Raw genomic sequence first — 27,464 nt, 5'->3', positions numbered from 1 at the left:
TTAGAACAGCCACCAACTTGGGGAAATGTTAAACATTTGTTTAAACTATTGTCGGGGACTCATTTTCTCCTGTGCGTTTGGTTATTTCAGTGCTATACATACACTTGTATGCATGTGCAATTTGTCATCTCCCACTTGATGGGAGACTTTGCTTACATGTACTTGTCATTTTATTATTTACTGAATGGTCTTCCTTTATCTGATTAATAAAGAATATCTAGAATAAGTCATGGTCAAGCCTTGTTTTGAGAGGGTATTACTATATCTCCTGGTCTAAGCCAGGGACAGACTCAAGCTTTGATAAATCCTGTTTAAAGTTGCCTTCTGTGACTCTATGCATGTGCATATGAACAGCTGTGATTTGTTTCTTGATTTGTTGTCTTCTAATTTGCTTTCTATTTCATCATAATTCAGAACCGGAGCTATAAATACTAAATGTATACATATATGGGGGTCATGAAAACTGTTCAACAATGTACATCCCTGCTAGAATTTCTAAGGCCGACTTTAACATATGTTTCATAATTGTAATGTTTTCATGCATTTCTTTTTATTACTCGTTTGTAAATGCTTTTCTTATTTTTTCTGAACAGTTTGCCAAGTAACTGGATTTCTAATCACTGCCAGAAAGCAACATGTCTCGATCCCGCCAACCCCCACTTGTGACTGGTATCTCTCCCAATGAAGGCATCTCGTGGACAAAAGTCACAATCAGAGGAGAGAACTTGGGAACTGGGGCAGCTGATCTCATAGGTACAATGAGAAAAATGGTTTGTCCTGTTTAGTATTTTTAAGGTGCAGGGCACAGAAACAGATGACTATCAGATTTGGCAAACTTTCCTATTAAGGGATAGACATAATATCCAGTACGCTTGGAAGGATGTTTTGAAATGAGTATTATATATAGTAAATACATGTATATCTCATTATGTCTACTGATGTAGTTAATCTAGTGGTTATAATCTATGGGTAAAACTGTAACTTCTTGGAATATCTGGGGGGCTTGCTTTTGGCCTCATTGGAACCAGGATTTTGCCCTGTAGCTTTAAATCGGGACTCCCTAAGTTCTCTCATCTTCTCTGGCACTGACTTCTATTGCTTTGGGCAAAATTATTTAGCTTGTTCTGAACTTCAGTTTATCTACTATGAAAAGAATGTTTCACAAGGGTATTAAAGCTTAAGGAATGTTTACTGAGATACTAATACACCAATTAGCCTGTTGTCATTCTTGCTTCCTGAAGTTGTCTTTGCTGGGTTTCTCAAAAAAAACAAGACACAGCACCTTGCTCCAGGTGATAAACCCTAATAGTCCAGTGTCTGGGCAGTTATACAATCTTCTTTTTTTTATTAGTATAAAGAAATCTTCTTACAAAATTCTGTTAAGAATTGTCTTGAATTTTGAATCATTGGAGTTGATAGTCATTGTATTTCTTACTGCAGCTTGTTTTAATACTGAGTTTATTCTGGTCAGCGTCTGTGGTCCCAGTGTTGTAAAGATTTATGCATATGCTTAAATTATATGTTTAGTAGTCCTTTTGGCTTGAATAACAACACTTATGTCAGTTTACAGGATTAGGGCCTAATACTTCTATAAACCTCAGCCAAACATGCCTTAAAGCTTGCTGGTGAAAATCATTACAGTAAAATAGAAGTAGAAAATGTGGTGTATTTTAAAATAAGCTGAGTGCTTTGTGCATGGAAAAGAAATATATTTCTTCATTTAATTAAAGACAACCTATGTAGAATCTGCTTTGAAACAAAATAATTATTCCATAAGCCACTTGGGAATTCATGGAATAAGAAACTAAACTGGGGACATGCATCTGCAATTTTCATTTCCGTTCCTTACTTTTTTAAGGCATTTTACTATGAGGTGTTCTAATATTGCCACTATAGGCTTACCTTAGGAACTGTGAGGTCCTGTCATAGTGTGACTTACTGACTAACTCATGTTTCACTCAGGTAGCCAAGGGCCTCTCTTCTCCTCCACTTGCTTCCATCCAAGGCATCCTACAATACTTGGTGTTTAAACCTGGATTGGGAATCTTGGAAAACTCTTTTCAGCACATTGAGACAATACTTTTATTTATAATGAGTCTCTCTCACTTTAGAAAGTGTTTTATTTTTTTGGGTTTTTTTTACTGTTAAATGTTCTCTTTCCACACGTGCCTATCTGCTTCAAAGTTTCATTATGAGTCGCTGTTATATTTAGTATATGGTGTGTAAAATACTAATTTTTGTCAAGTCAATTACTTTATCATATAGTACAGCAGTTCTCAAATTACAGCCCATGGACTGGATCTAGCCCATAGCCAGGGCCATCCTTGGGGGTGGGGAGCAAATTGGGGAGACTGCCCCCACGCTTTGGGGTGCCCCATAGAGCTGGACAGAGTGGCTGTGGAGACTGCACTGCCACTGCCAGCTTAGTGTCCAGCCACTCGCTACCCTTAACCACCACCACTACCAATGGCAGTGGCAGCTGCTTCGGTCCAGGGCACATCAGATCGGAGTGAGGGTGGGGCCCCAGGCTCAGGTTGGCTCTGCCCATGGTGTTCCCTGCTGACCGAGAAATTCAGCAGCAGGATAGCAGTCACAGCATTAATTGCAAGATCTCTGGAAGTTCTGACAGTGCTGGGAAGTGTGGCAGTTAATGCTGCCACTACTTCCCTGCTACCAAATTCCAGACCTGCAGGGAGCCTCACAGACTGTATGACCTGGCTCCATCTGCTAGTTTGGGCCTACACACCAGGCCAGTCAACAGCCGAACCAAGCGCATAGAGTTGGATTCAGCGTATTGGATTGCCCATGAACCCCATCCAAACCAGGCCATATTCCACTCATCTGATCTCCACCTGATCTGAGAGCCCAAAAGGTTGAACACCAGCAGTACAGGATATTTGAAACAGACAGTTCATTGTTCGTTTTTAAATTGGTCAACTTTGTCAACGTAACTGCTCATTCAGAAGGCAGGGCCAGGTGGCACCCTTACAGATTAATTCGTTCAGAGAGGCATTTTGGAACTAATCTGTAAAGTGCCTCCCTGCCCTGCCTTCTGCCTAACTCCAGACTAACATGATGAACTCTCTCTTGTTTCTATCCGTAGAACACAATTCTTAATTAAGAAATAAAATCATAGGCAGGAAAGTAACTAAATATATCCTCATTATTTTAAAAGTTTTGCACAAATATAAACACTTCCTGTGCATTCAAATGCAAATTGCAAATACATAATTAAATGATTCTGCTGAATCTGAAATAAAACTTAGTGAGTGGACTTCAACAGGTGATCTGCAAAGTAGGAAAAGTAGTTCCCCCTTAACTTTTTTTGATAGATATTGACACCATGAAGGTTTTTGTTATGCTTTAAAAAAAATGACAAAGTAAGTAAATAGTATTTTTCTCCTGCTTGGTTTTGCACTAGAAATGCCAGGTGCTATTTTTGTGGGAGGAGGCTTATCAACACCTAACAAAGTAATGAAAATCACTTAATTCAATTTAAGAGTCCTTAAACAATGATTTAAATAACTTGCCTTCTTAATTGCTTGGGTTGTAAAATCTTTAGCAGTTTTGAATTTTCACCTTTTTATTATGTGTTATAAGATACAGCTTTCAATCTACTTTTTATACTGTTTGTTGTTTTTATATGCTTTGTTGTTTCTACATTTTTAAGAGGAACAGTCCTTTTAATCTTCATTTGAGAGTGACTGGCTTTAGGACTGCATGAGGTCACTTGAGGTCTTGTGCGTCTCTTGGGGGAAGTTATAAATTTGATTGGTGCTTCTCTTTTTTATGTTTTGCCTCATCGATGAGGCGCCATGATTAGTTATTTGTGAATAGTCCAGAAAAGCTTTTGTTCTTAACTAGTTGAAGGGATGAAGAATAAAATGGATTGATTATGTGACTTGTTCTAAGGTGATCTTAATTTCCAACTCTTCCAGTCTCTTCATTGTACGTGTGCTGCAAGAGACAGAAGCAAACTAAATATTTCATGAAAACCTTGCTTTTGTGTCCACCAAACTAGTAAATAATTTTGAAGAAACATTATTTCCTTACAAACACTTTGTGGTAAATATTCACAATAACAAAGTGTGCACAGCCTACAGGCTGAAAGTTCAAAATCCTGTAAAATAGTATGGGAGCTTAAGTCTTGTTGACTTGGTTTGAGGCTTTCCCACTTTTGGAAATGGACTTCAAGCCATAAAGGTTCTTTTAGAAATCTTTCCTGTGTGCTGCACTGATTTATGTCTTCAGAATGCTTCACGGATATTAAAATTATTTCATGATCAGTCATGGGTGAGGTGGATGTCAAAGGTTGAATGCACCATTTTGCAGAAGCTTTTTCACTGCTGTACTCTGCTTTGCACACTTAATTTAAAATTTGATTTTTCACCCTTCCACTTGTTTTATGGAAGCTCTGTGGATGCAAAAACGAGATATGGTGGGGGGAAGTCTTCCATTACAAATACTTTTACTCCGTGCTTGTTAAAAGTCAATAGATTTAAGTTGTGAAAGAGCCAGAAACTTTAAAAAACCGGAGCTGTGATTCAGTTACTAAATTGGGGATACTAGGTCCTGTAGAAGAGTTGCATTTTGGTAAAATGACACTTTGAGTCTCTATGATAAACTTAAATCAAAATAGACTTTCTTTTTTTCTTCCATTTTATTCACAAGAAGTCTCTCTCAATTTCCAGGTTTGACAATCTGTGGACACAACTGCTTACTGACAGCTGAATGGATGTCTGCCAGTAAAATAGTGTGTCGAGTCGGGCAAGCTAAAAATGATAAAGGGGACATTATTGTCACTACAAAGTCAGGTGGCAGAGGAACTTCAACTGTATCCTTCAAACTCCTGAAACCTGAAAAAATAGGTATTTTGTCTTCTGTCTTTCTTTTGCTAAATTATTAAAACTGATGCCTTTGCTTTTACAAATGAAATTTAGGTGTGACAACTAAGCTGATTTGAAACCTTAAAAAAAAAAAAAAAAGCAAACAAAACTCTTTTTACTACCTGCAAAAATATACATGCATGGGCAGATCTAGAATTTTGAATAGGGAGTGCAGATGGTGAAACACTGTCACACACAAACACATTTTCTCCAATTAAAAATAAGCTAGAAGCTTTACTAGTATGCTAGGGACTTGGGACTATATTATTCAGTTTAAGATTTGAAGCGAAAAGAAATATGACTTTATTGGAATGAGTTAAAAAGTAGTCTGTAGGGCTGTGAAATAGGAGCTTTATTACCAGAAGCAGCTAACAGATAACAGAATTGCAGTCCAAAGGACAGCTTGATCAGTGGAACAGCAAGACCTTAGAAAAGAGAGAGTCTTTAACACCTATGACCTGAAAAGTTCAGAAGGGATCAACTAGATTATAACGGGTCAGTTGTCTTCCTCAGTACAGCATGACTGCAAAGGCTGCTGCCATTGTCACGAAGTTGGTTTTAAACTTTGGGTGGAGCAGGAATCAAAGAAAGGTTCAAGTGCATCACTGCTCCCCTCCACCCCTGGATCTGCTCTGTATACAGGTGATGCACTCTGATAAATTGACCAGTGAGCATGTTGCATGGCTTACTGAAGTACTTATTGCTTTACAAAGGTTTTAATACCACCAAATAATAATAGCCCCAGTCATGGAATTCTTTTACTGATTCCTTTAGCTCTAATTGTCCAGGGAAGCCACAAAGAACCCATGAATAGTATGCCAGAACACTAATTGACCATTATCCTTTTAAAGAAAGAGTTGTATGTGATAGCTAATGCGTGCTACTGTATTTACTTGAATATAAGTTGAGGTTTTTTTCCCAATCAGCATGACGGGGAAGAAGCTCCTTGCCTTGCATATGCATACAGGGAAACCTCATTAAATACATTGTGTACTGTTAAACTGTTGCCAGAAGCAGCATGTGCTCCATAACGAACATAAACTAGGAAGTTGATTAAATGTAGCCAACACTGAGCAGGACTATGAAACACATAGCCTACATTTGGCAAATAAAAAACAGGCACTTGCTCCCCCAGGGGGAACAGGCACCAGCCCAGCACTCATAGGATGCATCCAGAAAACCTCCACATGCTGCATAGTTTGTTTCTGTGCCACAAGGGCACAATGCCTGAGAGTGTGCTGTGTCAGGGGGTTTTTCTGCAGGTTTTTTTGACCCCTGGATATGAAAGGGTAAAAAACAAACAAACAGAGCAATGAGTGCTCAGCCAGAATTGCTGCGACTGGAGCCCCAGGAGCCCAGGTAAGGCTGCCTTTGCCCCTGGGGTAATTTGTTGCTTGCCAAAGCATGGATGTTTCTCAGGGACAAGTAGTGGCGGTGAAAGGTGCAGCACTGCTACTTGTCCCCAAGGAAGCAAATGTCTGTGCATATTTGGAAGCACCCAGAGGCCAGAGCAAACTCAAGCACCCTCTGCTTAAAAGTATACTATGGAATACCTGTGTTGAAACTTGCAGCAGTTTCAGATAAGGTGAAATGTATCAATTTTGAATGAACTAAATCTATGTGCACCAATAGTTATTTGCATATATGTTTATTTCAAAATCAGTGTTTTCAAGTTTGCTTCTCATGTCCTTGTGCTCAGGGAGAGCAGGTTCTGACAGGGGATGGGAAGGATGGAATAACTGCAGGGGAAAGAAATTGTGGGGCAGAGGGCAAGGAGGCTAACTCTTTTCCTGGATTTATTTTGCCTACTGTAAGAGTAGAAGGGGGACAAATTGAGGGAAAGCTTCCAACTTCCTGGACTTTCAGAAGGCCTTCGACACTGTCTCTCACCCCATTCTCATTAAGAAACTGGGGGACTGTGGTGTGGACACCCATGCAGTCAAATGGGTTGCCAGCTGGCTGGAGGGCCGCACCCAGAGAGTGGTGATGGATGGGTCATTTTTGACTTGGCGGGGTTCCGCAGGGCTCGGTCCTTTGGCCTGCACTGTTCAACATCTTCATCAGTGACTTGGATGAGGGGGTAAATAGCACCCTGTTCAAATTTGCTGATAACACTAAGATGTGGGGGGATGTGGGCACACTAGAAGGGAGGAAGAGGCTGCAATCGGACCTAGACAGGTTACAGGGGTGGATGGATGAGAATAGGATGGGATTCAACACTGACAGGTGCAAAGTGGTGCACCTGGGGAGGAATAACCGGCACCATACCTACAGGTTTGGGAACTCCCTTCTCGTCAGTACAGAGGCAGAAAAGGATTTTGGAGTCATCATTGATTCCAAGATGAACATGAGCCGGCAGTGTGGGGATGCAGTCAAAGAGGCCAACCGCACCTTGTCATGCATCCACAGATGCATCTCGAGTAGGTCCAAGGAGGTGATCCTCCCCCTCTCTGTGGCACTGGTCAGGCCACAGCTGGAGTACTGCATCCAGTTCTGTGCGCCGCACTTCAAGAGGGATGTGGACAACATGGAGAGGGTCCAGAGGAGGGCCCCTTGCAGGATCAGGGGGCAGCAGGGCAGACTCTACGAGGAGAGGCTATGGGACCTTAACCTGTTCAGCCTCCAGAAGAGAAGGCTGGGGGGGATCTAGCTGGGGGGGATCTAGTGGCCTGTTACAAACTAGTCAGAAGGGACCAGCAGGCATTGGGAAAGTCCCTGTTCCCCTGTGCACTACCAGGAGTGACCAGGAATAAAGGTCACAAGCTGGCAGAGGGTAGATTTAGGCTAGATATCAGGAGGCGCTACTTCACTGTCAGGGCGGCTAGGATCTGGAACCAACTTCCAGGAGAAGTGGTGCTGGCTCCTACCCTGGGGGTCTTTAAGAGGAGGCTAGATGTACACCTTGCTGGGGTCGTTTGACCCCAGTACTCTTTCCTGCCATGGCAGGGGGTCAGACTTGATGATCAGCTCAGGTCCCTTCCGACCCTAGAAACTATGAAACTATAATTAGATTCTATACCTGGAACATTATAACAAATGTATACATTTTCCATGTATAGCAGGGGTACTTTGAAAGGTCCCAGGGGATACTCAGGGGTAGGCAGGGACTGATCGCCACCACCCTGTGCCACTGCCTCACAGGAGCAGGGCTGGGGCAGGATGAGAGCAGGGGTGCACTGCCACCACTCACCACCCCCATCTCTGCCCCCCCTACTCTGTGTCCAGCCACTTGCCACCCCCTGCGGGGTACACTTATTAAAAAAGGGGCCACCAGGCATATGCTTATTTTTAAAAGGTTGAAAACCCTGATTTAGGGGGTTTGGGATCTAATTGTTGGGGATTGTTCTGATATTCAGAGTACTCTAATATTTGAGAAAAGCTCAAGTAAGTAAAACTCAGTCCTCCCTATAAATTAAGAAGATACTGTTTTGGAATATTTCATTTGTGGTATTTAATAATTAAAATGATGTTCTCAAACAGTAGTCTGCAGTTTTCATCCAAAATCTTATCAAAATATTCTCTGAATTCTAAATCATGTCACTTTCAAATTTGTTCACTGAAAAATTAATATACCCAATTTAATTTCACAAAAGCAATAATGTAGGTAATTGTTCCTCTTCCACAGTTCCTGTGGCTGATAAGTAGCACATGGTTTGCTCATGTTTGCTATTTTTTCAAATTTATTTTATAAACCAACAGGTAAGTTAAATATTTGTTTACAAGTGGAAGCTTTATTAGGAAAACCTGAAGGGGAAGAGGGGGGAAATTGATGGTTTTTGCGAAATGAGGAAAATATTGAAGAGCAATAAACAAATACCAAAATCAAAGGTGATATTGGAGAGACTGGTTGCAACGCCACAATTCAGGCACCGAGAGTTGCTATGAGTCATCCACTCTACCTTGGCCTTTGCATAGTGTCTGTGTCAGAGTTGTGCAGATGAAGCTGGTTCTGTTTGCTTTATGCTAGTTGAGGAGTTTGTATGTTTGGGCTAATCATTAGTGAACGGGCTTGACTTTGCTCAGAATTGTCTTTGTACTGTCTGGTCTGTATAATATAAAAGGAGGATTCTTTCTCAATACTCTGGAAAGAAACTCACCTTTTGAAATCAATTCTTAACCTTCTTAAAACAGTGGGTGACAAGGTTGTAGGTGGAGAGTAAAATGCTGTATAAATACTAACTACCATCATTTTTACCTTGTGCATATTGGTAGTGTAACTTAAATAGAACAGTACACTGTGAGATGTAATATTCGATGCCCTGCCATTGGTATCTTTTTTACCAGCTATAATCAAATAATTTAGTATAAATTGTATCCAGGTTGTTTTGTCCCATATCTTCCAAAATATTACCTAGGCACGCATTTTATATTTATCTGGCTTTTTCAAATTAATTCAGTATGTCAGAAGCTGATGGTGCTGGACAGCCCTTGTTGTTTTAAGGATATATGCTTTGTTTTCCCTAGGTATCTTGGATCAGTCTGCTGTCTGGGTTGATGAAATGAACTATTATGGCATGCGCACTGATAGGAACAAAGGGATGCCCCCCTTGTCCCTACGTCCAGCTAATCCACTTGGTATTGAGATAGACAAGTGAGTACCAAAGGCCTTTAATCCACCTTTTTTAGTGGTTTTCTCAATATACAAGTACATGAATTCCAGCAAAGTTTAAGCCTGAGTCACAGAAGACAGATAATGTGTATTAGCTTCTGGTCATGCTATCCAGTAATCAATAGTGTGCATTGTTTGGGAATTCTAACTTTTTTTGTGTGTGATTACTTAGCACTCCAGCTAATCTGAAAGCCTAGTTCATTGAACCTTGTGATGTTTAGACTTTTGGGATTGGTAAATAACCGTAAGATCCAAGGATTTATATATTTCAGTTTTAGAATACTTAGTGTTGCATTTGAGTTTCATGGGGCTTTTAAGGATGTTTAGATAGCCATCTGTTCTTAGAACTGTACTGTAAAATGCAACTTCTGGATCCATCAAGTAGTTTGCTTTTATTGAAATATTAATGTTGGTTTTCCAACCATAAACCCCTTTCCTTTTTGTTATAAATACTTTAGACATTATAAAACTTTTCTGCAATAGAAGCTCTATAATAAGTCATTTAGTTTATCTGGGGGCTTTAAAGGAATGCTGTCAGTACCCAAAAATTAACCAGCCCCTAAAAACAATGTTTCTCCTGATCAAGCTATCGGTCCCTCCAAAAATGAAGGCTATTTAAAATCAAGTTCTTTTGCTGTGGGACCTCTTCTGTCCAGAAGGCATAGCATGTTTGTGATGTGTGGTTTTGCTGCCCTGGCTCTTAGGAATATACATTATTTCAGTATCCTGCTTTCTCTCGAGATGAGGGCAGAATGGCATGTGACCTGCATGTCAGGAAATCTGAAAGGTCTAATCTTGACCTTGTAAAAAAAAAAAAAAAAAAAAAAAAAAAAAAATTAAATCATGGTTTAAATATCTTGATTTCTAGAAAATACTTGAAGTTCTGCCACTCTGTAGTCCTGGAAGTTATGCTTTGCCAAAGTATGGGTTCTAGTCCTAGTAAAATATTGACAGAGAGATGATGAATTTTCTGTCACAACACAAATATATTACATCTCTTGCTTTCCGTTCCATCAGTAATTTGTAACTATCCAAAAAAAATCAAGTTCATGGATTTAAGGCCAAAAGAGACTATTAGATCATCTAACCTGAGCTCTTGTACATCCTAGGCCATTACATTTTCACCCATTTATCCTTGTATTTAACACACTAATTGGTATTTTCCTAAAGCATATTTTCCATGAAAGTATCCAGTCTTCATTTGAAGACATGAAGGGATGGAGGATCCACTGTGTCCTGGGGTAGTTTGTGGTTAGTCTTCCTCCCTGTTCAAAACGTGTAATGGATTTTAATGTGTCTGGCTTCCAGTTATTTGCTCCTGTTATGCCTTTCTTTGCAAAATTCCAGGGCCCCGTAATACCTAACATCTTACCTTGTGAATGTATTTGTCCACTATAATCAACTTACTTCACTTCTCTTTTCTTTTCTTTTTTTAATTCTTTTAAATAAAAATCGACCTCTCTGTCTCAGTACACAGTTTTTTCCAGGCAGACCTTGACTGACACTTGGCTCTTTTCTTTACCACTTTCAATTTTCCAACTTCCTCCTCTGTACTTTATTCTAGTATCAGTATTGCCAATGCTACATACAGATAAGCTGCATTCTGCTTTCACTCACTACTCTTCTGTTTATGTCCAAAGATTAAATTAACCCTGCATCCTTCTGGGCACTTATGTCAAGATGCTTGCCTGCTATGATTGCTAAGTAATCTTCAGCATTACTTTGTAGAATACACCACCCTTTCAGCCACCATTCAGTAGTTGTGGCCTTTATTCCTTGTTTTAAATGTGTAACTTGAAATTAGTGGTTTTAAAAACCTGTTTTATTAGAAAGGCTGACTGACCAAGCAGTTGGGAAGGGAGTTGTATAGTAATGCCTATGCCTTCTGTAGATGCTACAAAGACTTAAATGTAAGTTTAAAAACAAAAAAGGAAGGAAAAACAAAATGAAATTCTCTTGAAAAATGCAAGATATATTTGGCAAATTTATAATCCTCACAACAGATATCAATTAGAGATGAGGATTCTGTGAGGTAAAATTCTGATAAACAGCTATCAGGGAAAAGGCACAGATGATAGAGTAGTAAGATGTAAAAACAAAACCCCCCCCAAAAGTCTGAAATTTTGGAGGGCCAATACATGAACAATGCATTACGCAACATAAAAAGCAATGACTAACTAGGTAGGATATTATGTGCTTGGTTTTGAGAGACTCTTTACAAGAAAGGTGCTTTTGTTTCCTTCTAATAAAGTGGAGGAAGTTTTGGAGAACAAAAAATGGTTGTTGAACTGCAAAAATTATTTTGTAAAGGGTTTTGTTTTTTTAAGTAGGTGGTAAAGATTTATATTTCAGTAATAAAACCAGGAGCAGAATTAGAGAGGAAGCATAGCTAGGACTGAGATAAAATTCAGAAAGAGAAATCTGAGGCTAGTTATTAGAACAAAACTTGAAACTGTCCTGGGTAGATACCAGATTGGCACCGATATAAAGAAAACTTTCTGTATTGGAAATCAGCCCAATGCTGCTGATATTTTGTCCAATAAATGCCCATGCATGCGTGCAGCCCCAGCACAGCACGTAGGCAATGAGGAGCACAGCAGGCAGCGTGGAGTGCTGTGTTCAGCTGGTAAGTCTGATGTGATAGAAGGGGAAGGGGAGGGGGAAAGAGTGTGGGGGGGAGGCAGATTAAGGTCCTCGTGGTAAGGGAAGGTGTGGTGTTTAGGTTGGGGCAGGGGCTGCCCAGCCAGGGCCAGGGTGGGCATGGGCCGGAGGCACGGCTTATTGGGTAGGTGTGGGAAGGTGGCGGTGGCTTCCACCATTGCGCATAGTTCATCCAGTGCTCATCTAGTGGCTTCTGCCACTGCTCCCACCGCTCTTCCAGACGGGGGTGGGGGGGCATGTGTCCCTGGATGTGTACAGGGCATGGCAGTCTGGGGCCTGGATCTTCCCAGCTGGGCAGATCTGGGGTGCATCCTCCCCCCATGCCCTCCTAGACAAGCGGTGGTTAGGTGCCAGATGAGCACTGGTTGAGCCTCATACAGCAGTGGGAGCCGCCCCCACTCCCTCCCTTCACCACCACAACAAGCTGCGCCTCTGTCCTGCATCTGCCTCAGCCTGTAGCTGCAGCCCGTGCTGAGCAGATCCTGGGGGCACCTTTCCCCTCCCCCCCCACGCTGTCCTGCCCCCCTCCCTGCCCCGGCTCATCAGCCCCAGACTCATTCCCTCCCTCACCACAAGGGCCTTCATCTGCCCCCACCCACACCTTCCCTCCCCTTCCACCACACCAGACTTACCAGCTGGACTCAGCTCTTCGAGTTGAAAAGCTGCGTATCAGAAATCGGATTGGTATTGACCGATAGGCCTCCTTAAAAATCGGTTATCAGTATCTGCCCCTAGTCCTGCAGTTATCTTCCGGAGGAGTTGTGAAAACTGTCTCATTGCCTGTATTTATTTAAAATTATTCTCAAACAAAATGACATACAAAAAACTAGAACTCTTGGTTCCAAAATAATACCTTAAATGATACTTAAATGTTCCAAAATGATACCAAAAACTATCATTTTGGAACCAAGAGTTCTAGTTTTTTGTCTCAGACCAACATGGCTACCAAGTACACCTCTCGAACAAAATGGCTTTTTCTAGAATAGTTTTAAATAGTACTATAAAGCATGCATTACTAGGAAGATGGACTAGATCAGTAAGGCCAAACCTTTCTGCCCCATGGGTTGGATGAAAGGTATCAGGTGTGTCTATGGGCCTAATCTAGTCGTGTGGGACTTGTATTTGGCAGTAGGGCAGGGGTGGCAGTATCAATGGCTGCTACTGTCCTGCCACCAAATTTCCCAACCAGTGGGGAGCCCCATGGGCCCACTTGTCATGTCTCTGTGGGTTGGATTTAGGCCCCTGGACTACATATCTTTACCACCTGATCATGCAGGAAAGGAGGGGGCTGGTTTCTGCTGCTGCATGCTGCTCATCTGGTGCTCGTCTGGCAGCTAACCACTGCTTGTCTGGGAGGGCATGGGGGTGGGGAGTGCCCCCAGATCTGCCCAGCTGGGAAGAGCCCAGCCCCAGACAACGGATCTTTACCATTTCTGATATCTCTGACTTTCGTAAGATATTTAAAAAACCACTAACAAGTTAGGATGCATTTCTCAGGCAAAATTTTTGAAGCTGCAGGGATGTGCCATGGTCACACAGCACTGATTTGTTGCTGTGGAATGTACCACCTCTAGTGCAGTGATTCTCAGTGGGGATCCAACAGGATCCTTTGAAGCACGCCACGAGGTGTGAGGAGATTAGCAGATAAGCTCAGGCTCAGTCCCTACCTAAATGTTCCCCCGCTCCCCCTACATGGTTCCTCTGCAAGGGCGTAAGTAAGTTAGTTTTGTGAACTGAGTAGTCCTTTTCTGACCTACAGATGTTTTTTTCAGAAAATTGGTTCACTTTTCCATACATACAAATAGTTAAAATATTGAAAAAGGTGTAGTATGATTAATTTGGAAATAAAGAGGCGTAAGTAAAGAGGGCTCTTATATGGTGAATTATAAGGCCATAGTGATTGGAACATCTAATTTCACTGACACTGTTCTTATATGTATGCAAAATGTATCAGAGAAATTGGAGTCTCTTGTGATCTCTGGGGTGAGTCTGAGTATTATCATTCTTTTAAAATGTGACATTTGTACAATTTTTCCTTATTACTTACGTACAAGTCAGAATTTTAAAGTATTTTATAGGAATGCTTAGTGTTCAGCCACTAGTTTAACTGTTAGTATCTATTGAGAGTATTTGACTGTTTCATATTTTTAAAGATCCCAATTTATGTTCTTTGTTCACGTGGTGCCTTCCTGCTTGTAGACAGTAACTAACTGCTGGAAAAAAACTAAGTTGGGTTTCCAAGGAGACATGTTTGGGAGATCATAAAGGTTTTCTTGTTCAGATTTTATTCTGATTCTGTATTTACGAATTAATACCTTCCTAGGCATTTGTGGGGACAGGGGTGTTTTTGTTTTTGTCTTTGCATTTGATGCCTTTTCTAACTTTAAAAAATATATAGAAACAGCTTCAAATTATGTGAGATTTTGCTATCCAGCTTTGAATCCTAAATTCATGTTGTTTTTCCTGTAGTTACTATTATTTAGATTTATATTTCCCGTGATCCAGAAAGGCTTTAGCCAGGTTTTTGGTATGTTTATAAGGTGAGAATTCAACAAGCATATTAAAGTAGTTATTAACTAGTAGGATAACAAGAAAAATAATTTTATTGTCTGTCTGCTTGTCTCCACCCCTCTCACATACCTCCAAGGATTGTTGCTTTCTACGATACATGAAGTTGTGGCCACTATGTTTACTGGTTTCCCTGTCTTTCCCCATTCAAAATTTTTGGAAGATGTAGTGCCTAGAATTTTGAAGTTCCAGACACATTTTTAGTAAGTATTTCATGATGGTATTGGATGAAAATTGGGACCTTCCTGTAACTTGTTCTGAATGATTCCCATGCCATAGCAATGAACATGTAAATAAACTTTATTTGCAAGAGGTGATCAAGACAGTATGTTCTACAGGGGGTTTTTTTTGTTTTCCCAACCACCCTTTGGCAGACCATGAAAACTTATTTCCTGCAAAGCAGCAACTGCAATCAGACCTAACTGGTATCTAGTATGGTTAGAAACTTTTTGAGTAATGTTTGTTGTTTTGCATGCAGCAGTGGTCATTACTGAAGATCAGTCCTGTACATGAAAGCAAATGCTGACATGCTAAGTACATTCCACATACTTCCATATCCACCCACTCAGTACAGATGCTTACATCTTCCCAGGGCTGGCGTCCAAAATATTTCTGCCAGAAAGATACACCACTCTGATCTTATGCTGCCACCTAATGGAATACGCCAATTTTTTTTTCTGTGATGGAGAAGACCATTTCATTAGTATACTGTCCTTATGCCTTGTATAGAAATACAACATACACTTTTTTGTTCTGTAAAGATGACTCGGGTGTTAATGGCGGCAGATACCTCATAGAAACTTGCATTTTTTTTATTTCTCTTGTTTTTTTTATTTCAGCATACAGGTAAAAATCACTATATAAATGTCCAGATAGTATACTGTACACACAATGTAATATTTTGCTTACTGTATGCAACACCTCGGGCCTAACAATCTACTTTTCTCATGGTCTGACTGGGTCTCTCTCTCAGCATTTTCCCCTGGTCAGAAGCTGGTCTATCCTTTGGGTAGTATATGTATACTGTAATCAGCACTGCTCCACTCCAGGTTTATTTCCAGAGTACATCCTTCCCTCTGTCCTACTTCTAGAAAAGTCTTCATTAGCACCTTTGATTTGTCCTGTTTAGTCTACGCCAGTGTCCTTTATGTTGGGCTCCTCGTATGCACGATTAACAAAGTACATCTGGTACAAAGCCCTGCTTCTAGGAGTCTGACTGATACCAGACAGAGAGGGATCATACAGTAACTGTAATTTTGGCTTGTTTATGCTGGTTGCCATTCAGAAATCTGTGTTTACTTAAGCTGCTCCTCCTGACCTATAAACTCCTTTGGAATTAAGTTACCTTTTAGTGACTGTATTCAGTTTAGGGGTTGACATCAGTCTTTCCGAATGTTTTTTCTGTGTGCACCACAAAATAAATACATTTACAACTCAATTCCTGAAACTTAAGTGCATCTTTTAATAAAACCCCTAAAAAATCTGTAATAACCATCCAGTTTTGAGCATAATTTGTCTAAGTTTATTAGTCTGCATTATCTCTTATCGCTCTTAAACATACAAGTTGAATCTCATCTTAAATTCAGGGTAGTGATCTGTGACTTGTGTTTACAAAGATCATAGTCTGGTCTTGACTGAGCCTTTGTGAACATTATAAATAATAATAACAATACTCTGTGAAATGCAGGCATGGTCATGGAATTCAAGAAGAGTAATGTGGATCTTGATGAATTAAATTGAGACAGTTGAATGGTAGGGATACTGTGCTGATGGTTTAGAGTAAAATTAGGATTGCTGGGTCCAAATGGTATAAATGAATACATAATCATATCTTACATGAATAGAGAGGTAGTTATCTGTGTTAATCTGAAATTAGACAGAAGGCAAGGCAAGGTGACACCAGAGAGTAGCAGTGGTTTTCAGCCTTTTTAGAATCTAGGCACCCTTTGGAAAATGGCAGCTCTTAGTTTTCATTTGCTTTTGATGACAAAAATTACAGTTACAAGGAGCACAGAAAGATCACAACAGGTCAAAATGTTTTTAATCCTATGGATTCCTGTTGGAAATTTCTGGGTTTATCCCATGAACCATGTTTGCATATCGAACAGTGCTAACGTTGTGTTACCCTTGGAAGGATCTTGAGGCACTGCTACTATACCTTGGTTGTGAACCACTGCCTTAGAGACTCTTTTATTCAGAGAGGCATGAGCTTTCATAGGCTGCAGCCTGCTTCAATGGACAAAGTAGGCTGCGGCCCACAAAAGCTTGTGTCTCTGAACGATTTACTCTCAAGTGCCGCCCTGCCCTGCCTTTTGCATATCTTGTTATAGGGAGTTCTTGGTAGTTCAACTGGTGTTCCTTGTTGTGGGCAAGGGTTTGCAGTGGCAATTTGGGGGATTCTTCTGCTTGATGAGCGCTGGTGAACAGGCTAGACTTGGTGGCCAATGAGACCCCTTGTCCTACGTCCCTAGATTTTCAATCAGAACATATATATGTGTGTGTTTTAACAAGAAGCATGGACTCTTACAGCACTCTGATATGTAGGAATCGTGCCCAGAACACACTTCAGTTTAGCAAGCGTATGTGAAAGCTCAAATGCAAATTCTAATTTTGTTGTAATTACAATATGAACATCATATGAAATTTTAATACTTTTGTGTTCTTAGTATGTCATCATAGAGTCACCCAACCACTGCAGTAAAAGGGGCAACAGAACTCGAAAACCAGACTGAAATGTTTAATAAGAACACAGATTCAACAAACGAAAGGCATGACAGAATGCAAATCTGAGAGCCCACAGGTCTTCCAGCTCCACTGAAGGTGTCTGTCAAGGGAGATAACGTCAAAGCTGTGGTTTCTCCAAGAGGGCAATCCTGCCTACTAGATTCTTGAGGTCTTGTTCTGATGAGGTCCAGGGCCACTGCTCTCTGCTGTATAGCTATCAGTGACAGTGTTGTGAGAACTGCTAATGATACCTTTTTGAAGGTGTTTTTTACTGTGCACCTCTCCTATTTAGATGTACTATACTACTTGACTCTATCTTCTGCCTTATTAGCTATAGTGATTTTTTAGATGCAAGCTGATTTTTGATACTTTTGTAGAGTGTCAGCGTGATCCTCGGCTTCATACAGATGTCCATTACACAATGTGCTGCTCTTATTACTCGGGTGAGAAAAAGCCTATTACCAGTAGAATTGCTTCCTGTTGTCTGGTTTTAGTATTTTGAGGTAGCAAACTAGTACTTGGAGGATAATTTGTTAGTAGAATTTAATGAAATATTCACAGTATGCATGTGGAGCCAGTCTTTTGGGGTACCTTAATCAGATATATTTATTTACTAGTAATAATTTTGATTAATCTTATTAAATTAGAGTTATCTCTCTTATTGGACAAAATACTTGTCAACAACATAACCTTATTTTCTCTTGCTGTATGTTAACTCAGGCTATATGTTGAAAGATTTTTCAGAATCCCATGCATATTTTATGGTTTTGCTGTACCATGTCAGCCATATCTGTGATAGTCTGTTCATGTATCTAATTTATAGCCTTCAGTGCCAAAATAAATGCTTCAGAAAATCCCTTCATAATTTAAGACAGCCAAATTTTAAAAAATACGTATTTTTTCAGTTTGTATTCCTTTTGACTGTTGCTACCCCAAATGAATTTTCAGACCTTATTAAAAGCTTAACAAAATGACTGGGGAATATACAGATCATTGCAGTAAAGGTCAAAATTTCCCAGAGTGTTCTTGTGTGTGATATGTAAGTGTGCACCTTGTGTTTTGAGAGAGACCTGCATAATCAAACAAAGAAACACGTTATAATGATTTCTAGGCACAAGAATAAATTGTGTGGGGGTTTTTTTTTTTTCATGTTAAGTAAATTTATCAAGAGTGATTTTTGACACTTATTTCTACTGTGATTATCTTCTCTTTTCCAACAACGGTTGAATTTTTAGATTAAATGCGTCTAACCCTTGATTTTTGACTGCAAGGGTTAAGATGATATAGTCATGTTTTTTGGTAAGGATTTTGTGAGCACCACAGTATAACAGTTTTTAAAGTCTTGTGGCCCATTGTATTTGATACTATTTAAAAAATATTATCATAAATGTTCTTGTATAAATAATTGTAAAAAAGAGGTATTTTCTCAGTTACCTCTAACAATCAATATTTCCCAGTTAGTATACACAAAATGTAACTTAAGGGATCTCACTTATGCATACCCATTTTGCTGTTACATGTACTTTTTTTTATCTAGGGCAGAGAGAAGCATTTGGGCTTTCCACTGTTGCCTGCCATCTTTATTATCATGCTATTTTTCCTTCTATGTGTTTCTTTTGACTGCCTCTGTCCCTGCTGCTTTTATTCAAAATTTTTAAAGAAAATTTATAAAAAGAGAGTGCAACTGGTAAATGGTTTCTGTGCCAGTGCATAGTCTATGCCATTCCTTATGACTGCTGTTTCTAATAGTTCCCTGCATGTAAATTGTGGTGAAGCAAGGGGAACTTTTTTTTCCATGGAACACTCAACTTTTGAGCATATTTTTATCTTAGATTTACAGCTTAATCAGCATTTTGCTTTTCAACATTTTAGGTTAATAATGCATGTAGGGTCAGATCAAGTGTAGCTTACCTTGGCAGTATGTTTTACAATTCTTTTTGCCTTTTTGAAATATGCCTACAAATAGCTTTTGTTTTTAAATAGTTTTTAATTATCATCATTTCCAGTGGAAAGGCTGGTTACACATTTTAGTGTTTTCTTCAATAGCTTGCTTTAGATTCATTAGTTCACTTATTTTTGGCCTTCTAGTTCAATTTCAAGTGCAAGTGTGAAATACTGGAAGTTTTCTTTGTTTGTTTGCAGTGTGTTTTGCATAGTTTAGCAGCAGTGTGTAGCTCATATGTCTCAGAGAGAGAGATTTTATTTCAAGGTCTGTGCCTGACTTTTTGTGACTTCATTTTTGGCCGGTGCTTTTGAAAACTTTCTTTGGCAAAGAACTGAGCTATTTTATGATGTCTGGATGCAGCTATGAATAGAGAACTGGGTGGTTAATGTCTCAGGTGATTTTTGATTTGAGAATTTTGACAAAATAAAAATGTTTTATGTATGGGAGAAGACTGTATTATCTCTACACTTTCAGGAAAATGGATTTGAATTCTTTTCTTTCTTTTTTTCTTAAATTAAGGCTTTCATTTAGAGCAAATGGTGTTAATTACATAATTATGGCAGTTTGTATACATCTACCAATATTTTAAAACGAAACTATTCCAGAGCTCTTCTGTTTCACAGCAGTTGACTATCTGGATATGCATGCAGTATAAGAAACTGCATCAAATAAATGGTGTATGTCATGTCACTAAGGATAAAAACACCTTATTCCCCATACTTTTTCGTGGAGGGATACACCCATGCCCCTGAATACAGTGGAATGAGCTTGGCTGTTGGACAGGAGGATGATGCTAGGTGTAGAAAGTCATCTCTGGAATCTTTTTACTCTCCATGTACTGTGCTACTTCTGGGATTATCAGTGTTTGGTGAGCTGGGGTATGGATGTATTGATAATGAAGGTGCTGTTTGTAAATAGTTACTTTCATCCTCATATTCCTGTGAATTGGCAGGCAGTTTGCTAATGTTTTGTGATACGGGGACAAAATTCTTTCACATCACACTGGCCTCACTTTTGACTTGGTTAGTAGGGCCCAAGGTTTTATTTATTCATATGTACAGCTAATTTGGAAGATACAAAGTTTCTGTAATGCATATAAACATAAAAAGTGTCATATTGGGGTGTCTCTTGATCAGTAGCCAGTATAGAAGTTTTTCCTTTCCCACCAAGAAAAAAGAAAAAAGCCCCAAGCAAAACCATTATATTAAATAACTTTGTTATAGTGCAAGTTAAGTTTCTTTCTAACCAGTATGGTGGCAATGTAGTTAAAGTATCTTACAGCAGATCGAAGCACAAGCCTTGCTCTTGATTTGTACCAAAAGTCAACTCCAGTTGAGCCAGCTACGAGTGAATATCTGGCCAGGTAGTGGTTGGTGGGAGCAGTGTTGTGAATGGAATTCTGGCTACATCACTTCCTGTGTGCCATTTGCTAAGAAATTTATGTGCTTTAACCATGCTAAGCCAGTAGGCCATTAGGCTTGGATGGACTTTCTTTTATTCTATCTAACCCCCTTCATTCTTTACTTTGAGAAGTAAATTACAGTATGTAGAAGACATTACACCCATCATCCAGATTTGTGTTTGTTACTAATATGATCTTTTGAAATACTTGATTCCCAGAGGTTCTTGACTTTCACTTTGGGAACATTAGGTTTTAGGGCTGTTTTATAAACTTGGTCCAGTGGAATGTTGTTTCAAAGCAATGACAAAAAAGGCATTTTAAACAGGTTTGCACTTGATGAAAAGAGAAGACTACGAAATCCAGAAGACAAATCCATTCCTATACAGAGAGATAATTGTCATTATTTTGGGGCATACTTCAAGTATAGACATTCCCATTTTGAGAGTTGAAACATTTACCTTTCTTAATACTATTCAGCTTTGTTTCTTGGCAGTTTCTAGCCTTTGGAGGTTTTAATATTAATCGCAAGGGTGTTTATAATTTATAAACCAGAGCTTAAATTTTATTTTGAAGTGTGTACTCAGAATTGTTTTTATGCTTTGAAAATCTGTAGCATGTACTTGCACACGTGCACCTGCACACGATTTGTGTATGCGTAATATGCATGATATAGTGGAGGAGATGCTTAGACTTCAATTTGAGTTGGATCAGGCTTCAGATAGCACTTGGTGCTATGCTATCCATCTGTTTCACCTGGTACAATAATAGGGCATAAAGGACTATCAATAAAGGGAGCTGGCTTTTACTTCTCTAGAAATTAGTTCCTGGAGCTTGTGCTGTAGTTTTTGTCATGGAAGAATTAGAACCAAGAAAGAGTTTTCTGGATGTCTGTGTATAATGAGAGACAGGGATTAGGGTGATATTTTTTCTGTTCTATGTAGTTGGGATAGTTAGACAAACTTCTGAATGCAAGATTTTCTTTATCATATGTTGTTGGTCAAGTGAAAGCTACCACCCTAAGAAGTTCTTGCCTTGCATAATTTCTGGATCATCATGGCTACAACATCACTCTTATACTACTCTATACAATAATTCCTTTTTTAAATCAGTAGTCCTTTTCCCAGAAGTAAAATATTTTAAAGACTACTTCTATACTTATTAACATGGTATTTTAAACAGGTGTTAAAGGTAATATATTTGCATGAAAGAAAATATTTTTGTTTAAATGTGAATTATAATATTCAGGCAGAGTCTAAAAAATTACTAAAGGATTACTATATGTTCAAGGTTATACTATTACTTGTTAGAATTACTGGTACCATATGTACTATACATCTCCAACTTCCCTATGTATTAGTGGCCTCAAAGCATCAAATCTAATTTTGGATTTTAATTATCCTTTAGGTGTTTTTGTGATTGTTCAGTAGGAAGTTTATTTCAATACAATGTTAAAATTTTGTGACGGTGTTCTACTAATACAGGGATGAGCAATATTTTGGGCGGAGGGCCACTTAACTGAGTTTTGGCAAGCCATTGAGGGCCTTATGATAGGCAGCCAGAGGCAAATAACTATTCATTTTCTAAATGTTTTAGAGGCCCCGTGGGCTGGATAGAATGGCCTGGCAGGCCACATCTGGCTCGAGGGCCACATTTTGCCCACCCCTGTGCTAATACTTAACATTACCATTTGAAGAATGGAACAAGGGCTGTTTTCTGTATAACCTTTAATAGCAATTACCTTACTTTACCAATAAATAATTTTTATTTCTCAGGGGCAAATTTCATCAAAAAGATTTGGAAGCTCTCTTCCCTGGGATGAGTCCTGATTTCACTAGTGAAAACTTCTCTGCCGCCTGGTACCTGATAGAGAACCATTCCATGACAAGGTTTGTGGATGCTATACTGTATAAATAACAGAATTTTAAAACATGAGCCCATATTCAGTTACTGCACATCAGCAGTAGTCAGAAGTATTCTTCCATATTGCAGTAGTCTTCACAAGCTCAGTTGGACTTAGAGTTGTTCTTTATGCAGGCAGTGTACATACACAAAGTGAGAGAGAGAGGCTTTAATCAGTAGTTCTGTAAAATGTTGTAATAGTAAAACACTGGATACACCAATGGGTTCCCAGGGTGAAATTTTTAAGATCTTGGGGCCAATGACCTTATTTTAAGATGTGTAATAAAAGATCATGTTTCATGCAGGTTTTCAGAATTGCATGCAAAGAATGTTATGTCATAAAGCCTGATCCAAAACACACAGATATCCATAGGAATATCTCCTAATGTTACTGGAATTTTGGTCAGGGTTGTAACTACTATTTATGTAACGTGCTTGCAAGATCTATGATTTCCACAAGCATAACATTTTGCATGTGCAGTAGAACATGCATGAATCTGACTGGACCAGTGGTCCAGTGTTGTTTGAATGTATAGATTTAATAGAGAGGATTAAAAAATGCCTTGTAATCACATGAACTTGAAAACTTGTTCCAGAAACACTTAATCGGATTTATCTATTTTCCTGGGAGAGGGGGCTGGGTGCTATTGTTGTTTGTTTGTTTCTGATTTGTTTAATGGTTTGTTTAATTCTTTTTACCAGGGTATAAAGGACACTAGAATACTAAATACATGATTGTTGATCTAAATGAGAGAGATGTGTAATTCATTTATACTGGAATTGAAATGGAGATTTGAACATGATTTTTTTCTTTTGTTTTTGCTTGGGTTTTTTAAGCTGTGGGACAGCTATTTTAATAGTGAGGAAACTTTCTGCTCCATTATATGTCTAACATGAGGGGCACAGGCATAGTTTAAGCAAAGTGGTTGGGCATAACATGTAGTTTAAGCACAACATGACTTGATTTAAATTATTTTTCCTTAAGGTACCCAAGTACCATGAGCCTAGTTTTCCCATCTTTACTCCTTAACAGTAACTCATTGGAACGCCTCAGTTTAGAAGTGGCAAATTTGAGCCCTGATACCTGCCAGTATCTTTATTAATTACTTGGATGAAGTAATAGAAAATATACTCAATGTTTGTGGATGACACCAAATTGGGAGGAGTTGCAGGCAGTTACAGGATTAGCATTTGAAATGACCTTGATAAAATGGAGAAATGAGTTGGAAGATAAGAAGGATGAAATGCATAATGGGAAGAGCAGACTACTTCTTTTGAAGGAGAAATCAAATGCACAAATACAAAATGGAGAATAACTGGTAAGGTGCAAAAAAAAGAAATTATTTTGCATTCATTTGGTGCTGGTGGAGCCTCATTTGTGTCCACCTTACGGCCCAACATTTTAAGAATAATACAGACTGACTGAAAGGAGACTAGAGGAAAGACGCAAAAACAGTAGAAGGTTGAAAAGCGTGATGTGTGAGGAGCTGAAAAAGACGTTGATCCCTTCAGAAACGAGAAGGCTGAGAAGGAACAAAGAAATCATAATTGACTCTCGAATAAAACTTTGGCCACTGAGAAATACTGCTGCCAGTTGAAAATGTAAATGGCTACAGTAGCTTGGCATAGGTCCCTTCCTTAACTCCTTGCTGTGTTACTTCGGATCAGTTCTTACATATTTAAGATGTCAGCATGAAGCTTGTTGCATTTTTCTTTCAATATTAGCTCAAAATGTTAATCTGTCCTTGGAGAATAATTTGAATTACAGCTTCCTTCAAAACAATTCTAATGTGGTGTAAAATGTTGTTGTATACGTTTTTTTTAGTCATCAAATTATGCTAATTCTTTTCTTACATTAGTCCACTGCTTTGAACAGAAGCCATAACTTGTAGATATTAGTGTCCTTATCAGTGGAAGAGGGGAAGGTCACCTTAATTTTTTTATTTTTAAACTGAAAGCTTTTTGTATTTGCTTGTTTGCTGAGCTGACAATATTTGTCATGATGACCAGTATAAACAAGGTGTAAAGGTTTGGCAGAATGGAAAAAAAAGCATAAACATTTGAAAAAGTGTCAAAGATGCAAATATTATTTCAGACTAATAACAGCAAGGGTGACTTGAAGGATATGTTGAAGCTGGCAATGTTTCAGCTGTAATATTGGGTTAGATTTAAAAACAATGTGGGAAGAAAGATAATGTTAGGGGTTAAAGGTCACTTTGAAATTTTTAGGCTTCGGTACTGTGTCAGGTTACACCTCCCTTATCATTTTGTGCTATTTTTCTGAAGGGCACAGCAAAGTCTGGCTGCTTGGTAACCCCAGGGAGCAGGAACTCTGTGCAAAGCTCTGATATTTTGGTTAGCTTACATTTGCGTTCTTCCTTGATGGAAGTTCAGATGCGTTCCCCTCAAAGCTGTTTTCCTGATTAAACCTTCTAATCCATATGAACAAACTAAGACTTTGGATTAGTGGACCAGATAGCATGGAAACTGCTTTTTCAAAACCAATACAGTTCCCTTTTTTTTCAACCCAATAGTCTGAAAGTTGCTGGTTAGACTTATTTAACTGTATGCTCAAATATGCCAATCCAGATGGTGAGTAATACGATTTCTGACCGGCAGATGGCAACAGGAAATAAAACAAAAATTTTGACATCATTCTGGGGAACTGCCTTTGCAGAGCACACCAGTAGTTTTCTGTCTCCCAGCAGGTGGAGATCACTTTCTGACTGGCTGAGCACAAGTTTAGTTTGTTCCTTTAACAAACCCTTCTAAACATTTTTTAATTGATAATGTTTGGTGCTATTGTCTTAGGTGTGTCTCCAGGAAGGAATATATATATTTTCTTAATTCCTTCCCTCATGATCTTCCTGAGCACTGGTTGTCTGTTTCTATTCTCCCCTCACTTTATTTCTCTTTTTTAAAACTTTATTACTCCACAAGCAGTAGTAAAAGCTCACAAATATCAAGTAAGAATGAAATAAAGTAGTAAAATTGATACAGATCTATTCCTGAATACTACAAACAAAACTGTAATCTGTGGAGCAATCAGTCATTAATGTGTGATCATTACTTGGAAAATAAAGTTGGTTGAAAAAATATTTCAAATGTTAACTATTTCACGGAAGCAAAAACCAGTTAAAAGTAATTGGGAGACCTACTTTTCTTCCTACACCACTGTTTCCTACTCTGAGGTCTCCTCTACACATGTAGGTAAAGGCACAATCACAATTGTGCATTAGATCCAATTACACCTTATTGCCGGTGTAGAGGCAGCTCAATTCTGGGCACTCCCTGCGTTGGCAAGACGCTGACACCCATGGCTGGGAGTTCCCTTTGCTGAGGGGTCTCTAAGCTGCAGGGGCCACGCAAAGCTGATATGACTCTGGGTCTTGACTCATGCGCAGCCAGGATCAAGAGACCCCAGAGCTCTGTCAGCTGCGGGTCCTGGGCGGCACATAGGTGCAGCCTGGACCCAGAACCCTGTCAGGTGAGGGATCTCTTGTTTCCAGTTGTGGTGAGGCGCAGCTGAGACTAAGAGTCCCATTTGGGCCCAGGGGTTTCCCCATACCCCTAAGCCTTGGGGATCATGGCAGCTGTGATCCCTAGGCCTTGGGAGGGGTTGCACCCCTGCAGCTGGGAGCCCTGTGAGTTGATGGGCTCTCAGCCGCAGGGGAGACCCTGCTACACATGCAAATTAAAGCTCGATAGCAATCAGCTATAAAGTTAGTACATACTTCCGAGGTCTAACTTTATAGCTGGTTGGAGCTTTTTATTGATAGCTACTTTACACATGTTGCTGGTCTCCAGGTAATTGTGCAATTAGCCAGTTAATTTTGCAATACCTGTAACATGTAGAGTAAGTGTAGGAATAACAGTAGACAGCCTGTTGGACAAGAATTTGCAGTATAAGTACATTTATGTCCAAAATTGTGACCCAGAAAGCTTCTTTTCACAACTGCTGGAGTGTGAAGACCTCTGAAGCTCTTTACATACTTTCTTCTTCAGCCTGAATGTTACCTAGGCTCTTTCAGTTTTGCCTCTGCATGTGCCTAGGCTGGTAAAAATTTAGGGTTTACATTCCAGTCCAAGGGAGTTGACTAGAAGTAATACAGGAAACCGTCGCTATTTGCAGGTCTGGCATTTGTGGTTTCAAATATTCACGAATGCCGAACACACATTTTAAATACACTTTACAGGAGCTCCTTGGGAGCACTGCACTTGCTGCTGCCGGGCTTGCTGCTGTGCTCCTGCCATTGCTGCCGGAGCCGTGCCCCCCACCCCGGTGGGGAGAAGCAGCAGTGCCAGCAGCTGGATCCCAGTGCTTGCTGGGCCACCTCTGACTGAATCCAACTGGCTCATTCTTGCCCACCATCTGAAAACATTGCTAACTGCTGATTTAGAATTTTTAGAACTCTAGAAACAAAGCATAGAGGACAGTTCCTTGTCAGGGTAACTTCCAGATAACCTAATAAATATCCTTGTCCAAATAACCTCTGATATGACAATATGGATTTATTTTACCATGTCCCTTGTACTTTCTGTCCATTTTTTCATTGCGTGAATGAATACCAGTGTTTTTTTGCTCAATTTCAGTTTTGACCAACTTAAAATGGCAGTTATGAACCTGAAGAAGCAGGCCAACAAGAAAAATGAGGGGAGTCTAGCATATGTTAAAGGAGGTCTCAGCACTTTTTTTGAAGCGCAAGATGCTCTGTCAGGTAAATTAACTAATGATTGTATGAAAGAAGTCGTATATACATGTAGAAATTT

General features: G+C 39.4%; 1 protein-coding gene across 2 annotated transcripts in view; it reads left to right on the top strand.

The window, feature by feature from the left end:
- EXOC2 (exocyst complex component 2) overlaps window positions 1-27,464 on the top strand; it is a 186,811-nt gene that overhangs the window by 19,276 nt on the left and 140,071 nt on the right. For both annotated transcript variants that reach the window (XM_090039380.1, XM_090039381.1), the window contains exons 2-6: window positions 594-753; window positions 4,692-4,868; window positions 9,351-9,477; window positions 22,568-22,681; window positions 27,288-27,412. In XM_090039380.1, the coding sequence (XP_089895506.1) occupies window positions 636-753; window positions 4,692-4,868; window positions 9,351-9,477; window positions 22,568-22,681; window positions 27,288-27,412 (661 nt within the window). In that variant the 5' untranslated portion in view covers window positions 594-635. The remainder of the gene's footprint in view (window positions 1-593; window positions 754-4,691; window positions 4,869-9,350; window positions 9,478-22,567; window positions 22,682-27,287; window positions 27,413-27,464) is intronic.

This window comes from Crocodylus siamensis, chromosome 3, assembly GCF_052110815.1.
Source record: "Crocodylus siamensis isolate JL-2025a chromosome 3, ASM5211081v1, whole genome shotgun sequence".
Classification (NCBI taxonomy): domain Eukaryota; kingdom Metazoa; phylum Chordata; order Crocodylia; family Crocodylidae; genus Crocodylus; species Crocodylus siamensis.
The sequence above is the reverse complement of the archived record's forward strand: the minus strand, read 5'-3'. Positions and strand labels throughout refer to the sequence as shown.